Here is a 12114-nt window from a genome sequence, read left to right as displayed (position 1 = left end):
TTGTTGTTTATGAATTTGTAGAATAGGCCCGGTTCTGTTTTACATTTATCTGCTATCCCTTTTTCAAAATTTCTTTCTGCCTCTCTCCTTACTGCTGTATAATTGTTTCTCGCATCTTTGTATCGCTGGTATGTTTGGGGGTTTGGCCTCTTCCTATACTGATTCCATTTTTGTGTCTTTTGGTCTCTTGCCCTCTCACAATTTCTGTCGAACCAATCCTGTTTTCTGGTCCTGCATCTCTGTTTTGGTATAAATTTTTTTGTGCCTTTATCATATATTTCACAAAACTTGCCATACATCTCATTCACTTCCTTGCCTAGCATCAAGTCTGTCCAATTATACTCACTAAAAAAATTTCTAAGGTCACCATAATGTCCTCTCCTGAAGTCTGGTTTTTCAACTGCTTCAACCTCCTTATTTTCTTCCAGCTTATAACGCATTGCATACTTTATTCCCAAAAAGACATGGTCACTTTTACCCAAGGGAGGAAGGTACTGAATGTCAAATATCTCTTCCTCCTTCCTGGTAAATATCAAATCTAGCATGGAGGGAACGTCCCCTTCCCTCATCCTCGTAGCTTGTTTAACATGTTGATACAAGAATGTTTCCAGGATGAGGTCTACAAATTTACAGGTCCAAAAATCTTCTGTTTTAGCTTCATATGCTTCCCAGTCTATGGATTTCAAGTTGAAGTCACCGACTATCAACAGTCGTGATCTATCGTTATCCGCTCTCGCTATAATCTCTCTCATTATTGTTATAAGACCTTCATGTTTACTATCTAGCTCCTCCTTTGACCATGTGCTGCTTGGCGGTGGACTATATGCATTTATCATCATTAGTTTATCATCCTCATAGCAGATCTCTAGTGCTATTATGTCAACTTCTTGTGGATTGGCAGTCATTATTTCCTTCACCTTTAGGTGTTCTTTTACCAGCACAGCAACGCCACCTCCTTTCCTAATTTTTCTGTCCCGTCTCCAAATTGAGTAGCCCCTTGGGAATATGACCTCATTTAAAATTACATCTTCAAGTTTTGTCTCCGTGAGTGCAACAATGTCTGGTGTCTGCAGCTGTATTACATCACTTAACTCCAGTATCTTCGATCTCACTCCATCTATGTTGGTGTATGCAATCTTCAGGAACTTGTTCCCCCTCTCCTTATTCTTCACTCCCCCTCTCTCTATTGATTTTGTTGGTTTGCCTTTATGTACCACTTTACTGGTTTGCCTACCCCTATCTACCTACCTACATATGCCTACCCTATGTGTGTGTGTGTGTGTGTGTGTGTGTGTGTACTCACCTAGTTGTGCTTAAGGGGGTTGAGCTTTGTCTCTTTGGTCCCGCCTCTCAACTATCTATCAACTGGTGTACAGATTCTAGAGCCTATTGGACTCTTATCATATCTACATTTGAAACTGTGTATGGAGTCTGCCTCCACCACATCACTTCCTAATGCATTTCATTTGTTAACTACTCTAACTTGGTCTGTATGTGTGTGTACTCACCTATTTGTACTCACCTATTTGTACTCACTTATTTCTACTCACTTATTTGTGCCTGCAGGATCGAGCTTGAGCTGTTGGACCCCACTTTTCTGGCCGTTGGTTGTCTAATGCAATGACTCTTGGTCTATTTCTCTATCATACCTCCTTTTAAAGTTTCAAATGGAGTTTGCCTCTACAACCTGCTCCTTTAGGTCATTCCATTTACTCACTACCCTTACGCTAAAAGAAAACTTTCTAACATCTCTATGACACATCTGAGTCTCCAGCTTCCATCCATGCTCCTCTTGTTCTATTGTTATGCATTGTAAACATTTCCTCTCTTTCCACCTTGTCAATCCCTCTAAGTATTTTATACATCTGTATCATGTCCCCCCCTCTCCCTCCTCCTTTCTAACATCATCAAGTTCAGTTCCTTCAGTCTGTAGGTGTCTGTGTGTGCATGAGAGAGAGAGAGAGAGAGATATAGATAGATAGATATAGATAGATGTAGATAGATATAGATAGATATAGATAGATATAGATAGATATAGATAGATATAGATAGATATAGATAGATATAGATAGATATAGATAGATATAGATAGATATAGATAGATATAGATAGATATAGATAGATATAGATAGATATAGATAGATATAGATAGATAGATATATAGAGATAGATAGAGATAGATAGATAGATTGAGATTTAAGGGAAAAATATACAAGTGTGACTCTTATCTCAGATCTTGCGACAGAGAGGACATCCCCCGTGGACCCACTCACTGTTATGAGGACTCCGAAGACGATGTAAGCGTTGTGACTAGGTCATCAGGAGGAGCTGGTGTGGGCAGCTGGGTGAAGGATGGGAGGCACATTAGTCAGGAAGAATACCAGTTGCCTCTTAATATAGCTCCACAAAATATACTGGACCAACAAGAAGATCAAATGAGAATTATAGTGGAGAGGTAATTAAGTACAGTATTTCTTTATACCAGTATTTTTTCTTAAACCATGTTGGTTCCCATTATCAGCAGCAGAAAGCTACCTGTAGTTCAGCTCCTTTACATCTCTCTAGCCTATTTCCTTGTTGGGCATCATAGTGGATGGGTGGGTGAATATTAGGGCAGATGGAAGACTGGGTGGGTGGTTACAGAATGGACATAGTGGGTTGGAAGTTGGGCATTTGGGTGTGCAGGCAGTAGAATGATTGGGTGGCAGGGCAGGGTAGGGCAGGCAATGTGGGTGGGCAGATGGGCATTTGGGCATGCTGGCAGCAGAATGAGTGGGTGGCAGAGTGGGTGGGGTGGGCAGCTGAGCGGGTAGGTGGCAGGATGGTTGGGCAGCAGAGTGGGTGTGCAGGTGAGTAGTTGGGTGGGCGGGTGAGTAGCAGGGTGTGTGGCAGAGTAGGGATAAATTATTGGGATCGTCTAAAAGCATTCCAAATGTACTTTCTAAAATGGAGACGAGAGAGATATCAAATAATATACACATGGAAAATACTAGAGGGCCAGGTCCCAAATCTACACAGTAAAATAACAACATACTGAAGTGACTGATCTGGAAGAAAATGCAGAATAGAACCAGTGAAAACCAGGGGTGCCATAGGCACAGAGAACACTGTATAAACATCAGAGGTTCATGATTGTTCAACACACTCCCAGCGGATATAAGACATATTGCTGGAACAAACGTGAACATCTTCAAGAGAAAACTAGATAGTTTTCTTCAAGAAGTGCTGGACCAACTGGACTGCGGTGAATATGTGGGCCTGTGGGCCGCTCCAAGCAACAGCCTATTGGACCAAGCTCTCACAAGTCAAGCCTGGCCCTGGCCCTGGGTAGTAGACCAATTCCCAGAACCCCATCCAGGTACAATCCAGGTACATTCCAAAAATCCCTAGACCAAATAAAAGACCCCTAGATTTAAGATATGCAAATGTCAACATCTTCAAGAAAGGCAGAAAAAGTTCAGCAGAAATCTACTGGCCAGTCTAATATCATATCTGTGCATTATTGATTGCTGTATAGAAACTTGAAAATTAATGGTTGCTTTATATACAAATAGAAAAGATTACAATGTGAAGTACCCTATGTTATAATTTTATAAATATAAATTATGATTATTATACTTCAGGCTAATGAGCATGGAGCAAGAGTTCCGCCACGAGCAAGAGATAATGCGAAGAGAGATGCATAATAAGGATGCTCGTATTGATGCTCAAGCAAAGAAGATTGCAGCCCTGGATTCAGCCAACACAAAACTCATCCGCACTATTGCTTCTCTTAGTTCACGGTTGGTTTTGAAGTACAGTACTGAATAGTATGTCACTTAAATATCCGTGCTGCAGTGTATTGTAATAGAAATAATAGCGGCAAGTTTCAAATTGTTAAATTGATAATCTGTATAAAAATTTTGATAAAAATACTGATAAAAGCCCAATAAAAATTTTGATTTTTTTTTGTAATTAAATAATTTAAATTTTTTTTATTAGATCTGGAGAAATGAAGCAAGAACTGCCTGGTGACACCACCATTGATTCCTGCAATGCATCCGACACATCCGATTACAAAAGCTCCTCCTGTTGACTACACAACTGTAACCTTTGATTGAAGTGTCTAATTGTAGAAAACCTTTATTTGAAATAATCCATTGTTGGATCACTTCAATTTAGCAGTAATGAGAAAACATGTATATAATGTACTGAAGTTGATATACTGTAATGTTAAAAAAAGATTTTGTGCACAGGCAAATATGTTGACCCATCAATCTGTGTGTAAAAAAAAAAAAAATTAGTATCCAATATAAAGAGCACATTCTCTTGTGTTTCTATACTGGGCATTTAAGTACAATATTTTTTATTCCTACTACATGTGGTCCTCAGAAAAACAGTCTCCGTTTTGAATATTTACCTCGTGTGCCCTTGTTGCACATCCTAGTCCAATCTTTCATACTTATGATCTTTCCTTTTGTTAATATAACTTAAAACTCTTAAGAGTAACGTCACGCTTGACATTCCATCACTTGTATTAAAATTGTATCTTCTCAGTACACAATGTAAAAACTATTGTTCTCAGTTATGTTAAGCAGTTCAATATGGTCTTTGTACTGCATTACCCAAATATTTTCCTTATAAATATACCTTCTGTGAATGCAGATATTGTATACTAAAGACATGCGTGTATTTTTTTAACTAAAATAATATATTACCTAAACTCGCATTGGATTAGATTCATCTTTTGAAAAACTATTATTATTATTTAGTTAAAGATTAAAGTAACCTCATTATCTTACTTCTATATTGTCAAAGCTGTGAATTATGTTTTTTTTATTTGTAAATAGAACTACAATAGAAATGCTTAGTTATCTTACTTTGTATAGTGTATTAAGTGTGGACACTTTGTACAGGTATGCTTTGTTTATATAGTAGTTCTTTGTTAGGTATACACGACTAAGAACACCAAAGATTAGATTTATTAGTCTTCATTTCTCAAGCTCAACGTCAGTGCAGTGCGTCCGACTCACTATCTTATGTACATTAGCATACTGTAGATTTATTGTAAATAATTAGAAAATATATTTGTCCATATTTAGTACACAAGAAGAGACGTGTAACTTTTCCACATTTCCTGATCGAGATTTTTTGATACCCATCAGAGTGTATCAAAGAAATATAAAGTGCTTATAAAGCACTCGTTTATACTTGGAAAGCCAAAGGTTTAACAAGGTTGTATATTTCTGTAGGTCCACATCAAAATGTGGATTGTGACATTTGTACTAAACATGTTATAGACAAAATAAATTTACTGATTATAAATTTAATGTGAAATTTACTTGAACAACCCTTAATTTAACTAAATAATGCATCAAAGGATGCCTAAAGCCAATAATACGCACAGCGTTTCGGTCAAGGTGTGGGAAAAAAACACTTTGATTAAAACTTAATACTAGATGATATCATAGCATAAATTGACTTGAAAAAGGAAAACAAAAATGGTGGAAATCAGTAGTTACACAAGTTGGTCAACAAACAGTTTTGTTTGAAAATAGCAAGACATGGTTGACATTTAGGGGGTAAGGTAAGTTACATGGAGTTTATTAGATAGTACTACTTAGTTTTTTCTTTTAAACTGGTTGAGAGATGTACAGCCTTTGACGTGATTGAGAAGGTCATTCCACATTCTGGGTCCCTTGACTTTCAGAGCATTTCTAGTTTGGTTAAGTCACACTCTTAGAATATCAAATAGGTATTTGTTTCTGGTGTGGTGCCAATGGGTTGCGTTACAACATTCTAGGAAGTGTTTAAGATCAGAATAGGCATTACAATTCAGAGTTTTAAATATATATAGACTACTTTTGAGAGGATGTGCAGTGACTTATTAATTAATATCTAACATTTTCAAAAATTTAAGTAAGGGTGCCGAGTGCTGTCTGGAGCCAGAGTTTGTTATTGTTCTAATAGCAGATTTCTGTTGAGTAATTAAGAGGACGGAGATGATTTTGGTTATTAGAACCCCAAGCACAAAAACTAATTGAGATAAGGATAGATAAGAGTAATAGAGCATCACTACTGCCCATACACACCCTCTGGGCAGTAGTGGACAGCATACCCATCTTATGTGTGGTTGTAGACCCCATACCCATCTTATGTGTGGTTGTAGGCCCCTTACCCATTCTACAGGTGGTAGTTACCCTATACCCACCCTGTGGGCAGTATTGGATCCTATACCCATCCTGTGGGCGGTAGTAGACCATAAACCCATCCTTTTGGCGGTAGTGAACTCCCATACCTATCCTGTGGGTGGTAGTGAGCCCCATACACATCCAGTGGGCGGTAGTGGACCCCATACCCATCCAAGAAGTGGTGGTGGACCCCATACCCATCCTGTTGGCGGTAGTGGACCTCATACCTATCCTGTGGGAAGGATAGGTAAGTAAATCGTGAGGCTCCATATCCATCCATTGGGCATTGTGAACCCCCATACCCATCCAACAGGTGGTAGTGGACCCAATACCTATCCTTTTGGGTAGTAGTGGACCCCATACCTATCCTTTTGGGTAGTAGTGGACCCCATACCTATCCTTTTGGGTAGTAGTGGACCCCTTACCTATCCTTTTGGGTAGTAGTGGACCCCATACCTATCCTTTTGGGTAGTAGTGGACCCCATACCTATCCTTTTGGGTAGTAGTGGACCCCATACCTATCCTTTTGGGTAGTAGTGGACCTCATAAACATCGTGTGACTTGTTCTGGGACCCTATAGCCACCCTGTTTGCAGTAGTGCACCCCATAGACATTCCAACTTCACATCGTTTTCTGTTAACGTTCCTATAAGCCATTCTCTTTAAAAAAATTGAAAGCTTATACTATTTTATATAATATTGTTTAGCAAAAGCATCATTATTATATCTATCTATTTATCTATGTAGTTAGTACGCGTAGCGCCACTACACCTCGGAGACTGCTAAATGTAATATGTAATGATATATAGTGCTTATTATAATTTACTGAGAAGCACCAAGATTTCTCCTAAATGCTAACCCCTTAACAGGATGCACTGTAGAATAGTGGTTTAAATCATGGTTTGAAACACTAGTTGACACATAATGGAGACTTATTATAATTTTTTTTTAATTCTTTCGATTTTAGTAAAGAAAGCGTTCATGTGTCAACAGCTATCATCTTCGCTGACGACTTCAGTATTTGGGGAAGTGAAGGAGTGGCTGTTGGCCATTGATAATTGACACTTCAGACTCGCAAAATGTTAACCAATTGGGTGAGTTTTAGGGTGAATGTCAACCAATCAGCGGCCGGGTTTGGATGGCTGCTGGTTATAAAAGGAACGATGAGACAAAATGCACTTCAGTGTGTTTTACCTCACTTTTGGTATACAGTTCCAGCTTCGTCTCCTGAAGGTGAGCTTTGTAATGTGGCTTACTCCCTTTCCCTCCCCCCATGTTGCGTGCCCCTCCTTTTCCTTCCCCCCACACTCCTTTCCTCCCCCCCCCCACACTCCTTTCCTCCCCCCCCCCCCACACTCCTTTCCTCCCCCCCCCCCACACTCCTTTCCTCCCCCCCCCCCACACTCCTTTCCTCCCCCCCCCCCACACTCCTTTCCTCCCCCCCCCCCCACACTCCTTTCCTCCCCCCCCCCCACACTCCTTTCCTCCCCCCCCCCCACACTCCTTTCCTCCCCCCCCCCCACACTCCTTTCCTCCCCCCCCCCCACACTCCTTTCCTCCCCCCCCCCACACTCCTTTCCTCCCCCCCCCCCACACTCCTTTCCTCCCCCCCCCCCCACACTCCTTTCCTCCCCCCCCCCCACACTCCTTTCCTCCCCCCCCCCCACACTCCTTTCCTCCCCCCCCACACTCCTTTCCTCCCCCCCCCCACACTCCTTTCCTCCCCCCCCCACACTCCTTTCCTCCCCCCCCCACACTCCTTTCCTCCCCCCCCCACACTCCCTTTCCCTCCCCCCATGTTGCGTGCCCCTCCCCCCACACTCCTTTCCTTCCCCCCACACTCCCTTTCCCTCCCCCCATGTTGCGTGCCCCTCCCCCCACACTCCCTTTCCCCATGTTGCGTGCCCCTCCCCCCACACTCCCTTTCCCCATGTTGCGTGCCCCTCCCCCCACACTCCTTTCCTTCCCCCCACACTCCTTTCCTTCCCCCCACACTCCCTTTCCCCATGTTGCGTGCCCCTCCCCCCACACTCCCTTTCCCCATGTTGCGTGCCCCTCCCCCCACACTCCCTTTCCCTTTCCCCATGTTGCGTGCCCCTCCCCCCACACTCCCTTTCCCTCCCCCCATGTTGCGTGCCCCTCCCCCCACACTCCCTTTCCCTTTCCCCATGTTGCGTGCCCCTCCCCCCACACTCCCTTTCCCTTTCCCCATGTTGCGTGCCCCTCCCCCCCCACTCCCTTTCCCCATGTTTCGTGCCCCTCCCCCCACTCCCTTTTCCCTTGTTACGTCCCCTTCCTTTCCCCCCTGGTTCCTCGTATTGGAACTAGTGTAGTGTATGGGGGGGGGAACTACTATTTCAGAATTATCTTGAAGAATCGAAGGTTGGGTGAAGTGCGCATAATGCTGCGTGTGGCACTATAGGAGACACAAGCTGGTCCCTGACGCTCCTCTACCCTCACTTGTATCGAGAGGCTAGCCGTTAACGTCTGGCCTACAAACTTTTTTTTAATTTAGTTAAATATATTAAAAATTTCTAAGTGTACAATGATGGCTAATTTTTTGGAATGTTTAATATCAAATTAATAAGATTAAAGTGTTTGTATGCCTACCAAGTTCAGCAGGCTGTAGATTTAATTCTAGGAATGTGTAAATGGTTAAATCTACAAACCATGAACCGGGATGTTAATCTTTGTCCATTCATTGTTTGCCTTACGTTCTCTACCATAAACGCTAACTATATAGCTACCCGAGGTATATATTAATCGTAAAATTGCCTTAAATTAGCATAACATTTCAGTGGATTTGTGTTCATGACTTCAGTGTAATGTAAATAATTATAACTAGATTACGGAATAATTCGTCCCGACCATTGCAATTGAACAATAGTTAACTACAGTTTCGTAATGAAATTATCCGCTCGCCGGTGGTCGCCACAAGGCGGTCAGAAGCTTGACAAACGCGCCTAGAGAAAAATTTCGATGCTAGTCGCCGGACACCTTCCTTCAGCAGCTTGCTTTAGCCGTTCAAAAAGTTGTAGTTTGGTAATGTACAGTATAGCCATGCACGTAGATTCTATTAAAGTTACTAGGTACGTCAGTGTTACCTTAATCTGCTAAATGTAGATAGTGTAATGTAGTGTAAATGTAGAACTAAGATTTGTCAGCCACTTTTACAACAAAGCATTAATACTTGTATTAGTTTGCGTGTTACTCCCCCCCCCCCCCACAAAAAAAAACTAGTTCCCCCTAGTTTGCCTCTGAGCGTCTACAAACGTGTTATCTCCCGAGCTTAGAGGTTAAGCAAATGGTTTACGCTTCTTAGGTCAGCGTAACGGTTACAAATTTAACAAATATCCTGCTTAACTTTCCCGTGTAATTATTGCAAATAAGCTACAAATCGGTGAGTTTTACCTTGCCTTGTTAACCATATTCTTGAACCAGGGTTAAGTCTAAATGCAATATCTTGAGTCTTTTGTGATACTTTCTAGATTCTAGAATGCTTCTGATTAAAATACTGTTGTGGGGTGTTTGAGGTCTCCTGGGGACCCCACTACATGGTCCCAGACGGCTCCCTGGTGGTCGTGGTCCCGTCTCCTAAATAAAGCCAGTTGTCTGCACAAGTTTCTCCTTTCCCAAGTCATCCTTCAGAGAAAGCGTCTCTACAGGTCTAAAAACGCCAACCGGTTTAAAACTTAGTTTCATAACTCTAACAGTAGATTTATGTAAAGGAAGCGAGGAGTGTAGATTAGATCTAAAAAGTGCCATCCATTTAGATAGGATGTGCAAAGTCAATAAAGCGTTCATGTTTACATTATTGTTGCAGGAGAACGAGGTAAATGACCACGAGGGTTGTTTTAACCAGCATAGCTCGTCCGGTGGCGAATTCTGATGTTCGGCGACTCTGATTGGCCGAGGCGATGAGCGCTTCCATAAACTGGAGCTGGACAGTACTCAACTCACTCCCACCAGGTCGACATGACGTCCTTACTAGTTAACGTCGTCGTGGGTTGATTAGACTTGCCCTACTGTGAGTGTTACGTTGTTTACGTGTCTCCTGAGGATAGAACAGTAATGACTTTGAATTAAGACGATATAGTCTGAATTGTTGGAAACATTAACTAAATATAAATTTTCATGGTGCGTGAATACTAATATCTTCAGCTGGGATCAAGCAAACTCTTACTGCTAGTCTTGGCAGGAGCTTCCAGCTAGTTACTATCGGTGAAGGATAAGGACGACTTCTTGGAGCTTTATAGCAGTAAGAGTTTAAATGTCATTAGTGTTTATAATGAAGTTATTAAAATGCACGTGCATTAAACTTTATAGTTATCCTGCTGCATAGATTTGATTGTCAGTAACTGTGATACTTTGTTACGTGGGAGCCAGTTCATATGGAAAGGGACGAGGACTTGGCCATCCAGGTAGTCCTACACAAACCCCTCACTGGAGGGTCAGAATGGCTTGTTTTATTTTATTCGTCACTACTCAGTCATAACATTCTGAGTGTTTGATTTTAAGTGCAGGTTACTTAAGGGTTTAGACGGCTGTAAAGAGGTCTATCGAGGTTTTATTTTTAACCTTGTGATAAGAATATGGTGATAACTCTACCCTTTCCGTCCCCAGGCTCGGCCGACCACAGCTAGACAAGGGAAGGCAACGAAGACCGTCTCGGGGTACTGAAGAACGTTGGTAAAATTAGATGGTGACCTCTTATGTAGAAATAATTGGTAAATTGAAAGAAAGTAATGACCAATAACGACGGCATGAAGTGGCGCGATATTGCCTGTCACCACGTGAAGTCTGTCGCCTGTAAGACCAGCCTTTGATAGTTTTCTGCCAAAAAATAGCCTCGTTTCCTGAATTATGTAAAATATTAAAATATTTAACTAGCTCATAATCTTTATCTTAAACAGGAGGTATCTTGATGCTACTAAGTATCTACACAACTTGCCATTAAGGACATGAAGTGTTGTAAAGATTATTGTGAGGGAAAAATTGTTTAACTAGTAGGTTATGGGAACCATTAATTGCTTGACTACATTAGCATGGCATTTAGTAAAATACAGGGGGGGGGGTATATATGAAATGTGTACACCATTTAACCCCCCCCCCCAAACCACTCTAGATTACTTATAAAACCTGATTGTGGGACTATTTTGGGCCTCGCCAGGCGTCTACGATGAATGATTTTTGTCCTAATTTTATTTTGGGCGAGTTTGTATCGAAGAAATTTGAACGCTGGCTAGACTCTCCAGTGTCCTAAAATGCTTTTAAATTTTTATATACTGAAACTTATTCTAATTTATCAATTAAATGACATGTTGAGCTGCATATATATCTTTCCACTACGTCAGTTTACTACCATATTGGTTCTCCATATAATCTCTACAAACTAAGTTGTACACATCATAAATGCATCTTTGTAGATGGCAAAATGAATTCTTTCTAGTTTGAGGAAGATGAGAGGGTTGGGGGGGACTTTTGAACGAGGTTCTAGAAAGTTAAAGTATTTAATTGGAAACATCAGAACGATGTAACTTAATTTATTAATTTTGGAACGAGACTGATGCACGAATGTTCAGTTTTGACCTCGTTACATATCGGTTTTAAAAAATGTGAACTGAAATTTAAATGATTTATGGTCGTCCTTTTAACATGACTTTACCAGTCTTAATTCATCTACCAAAAGGGGGGTAAGTAATTATCAAAGGCACCAAGCCGGGAGAACACAATTCTGTGGCTATTTAAAAATGATAATACAGGGACAAGTAGAGGGTTATTAAAGGCCTCAAACTACCATTTTTCGCACAGCCCCGGAAGAATAACATTTACTTTAAAAGTACTTAGGCAAAAATCTCTTCGTGAACCTAACAAGATGTGCATTTGTACGGAAAACATAAGAGAGCTGTTCGCTGCATGGAGGTCACTAGATTACTTGTTTACAT

General features: G+C 41.2%; 1 protein-coding gene and 1 long non-coding RNA gene across 9 annotated transcripts in view; both read left to right on the top strand.

Annotated features, from left to right (window-relative positions):
* The window catches only part of LOC123755372 (ras GTPase-activating protein raskol), a 378842-nt gene extending 373533 nt beyond the window's left edge, over positions 1–5309 (top strand). For 7 of the 8 annotated variants that reach the window (XR_011229178.1, XM_069327648.1, XM_069327642.1 and 4 more), the window contains 3 exons: positions 2234–2455; positions 3624–3782; positions 3982–5309. Coding sequence is in view for 7 of the 8 variants with exons in the window: in XM_069327648.1 (XP_069183749.1) it covers positions 2234–2455; positions 3624–3782; positions 3982–4075 (475 nt within the window). In the remaining variant the exon portion in view is untranslated. The remainder of the gene's footprint in view (positions 1–2233; positions 2456–3623; positions 3783–3981) is intronic. The other variant, XM_069327644.1, reaches the window with a different exon arrangement.
* Positions 5310–7362: 2053 nt separating this feature from the next.
* On the top strand, positions 7363–10895 carry LOC138366894 (uncharacterized). Its single transcript, XR_011229229.1, has 3 exons — positions 7363–7402; positions 9993–10196; positions 10793–10895. It is a non-coding gene; the product is annotated as an uncharacterized lncRNA (long non-coding RNA).
* Positions 10896–12114: the final 1219 nt, after the last annotated feature.

This window comes from Procambarus clarkii, chromosome 20, assembly GCF_040958095.1.
Source record: "Procambarus clarkii isolate CNS0578487 chromosome 20, FALCON_Pclarkii_2.0, whole genome shotgun sequence".
NCBI classification, from domain to species: domain Eukaryota; kingdom Metazoa; phylum Arthropoda; class Malacostraca; order Decapoda; family Cambaridae; genus Procambarus; species Procambarus clarkii.
This window is presented reverse-complemented; position numbering and strand designations above follow the sequence as displayed.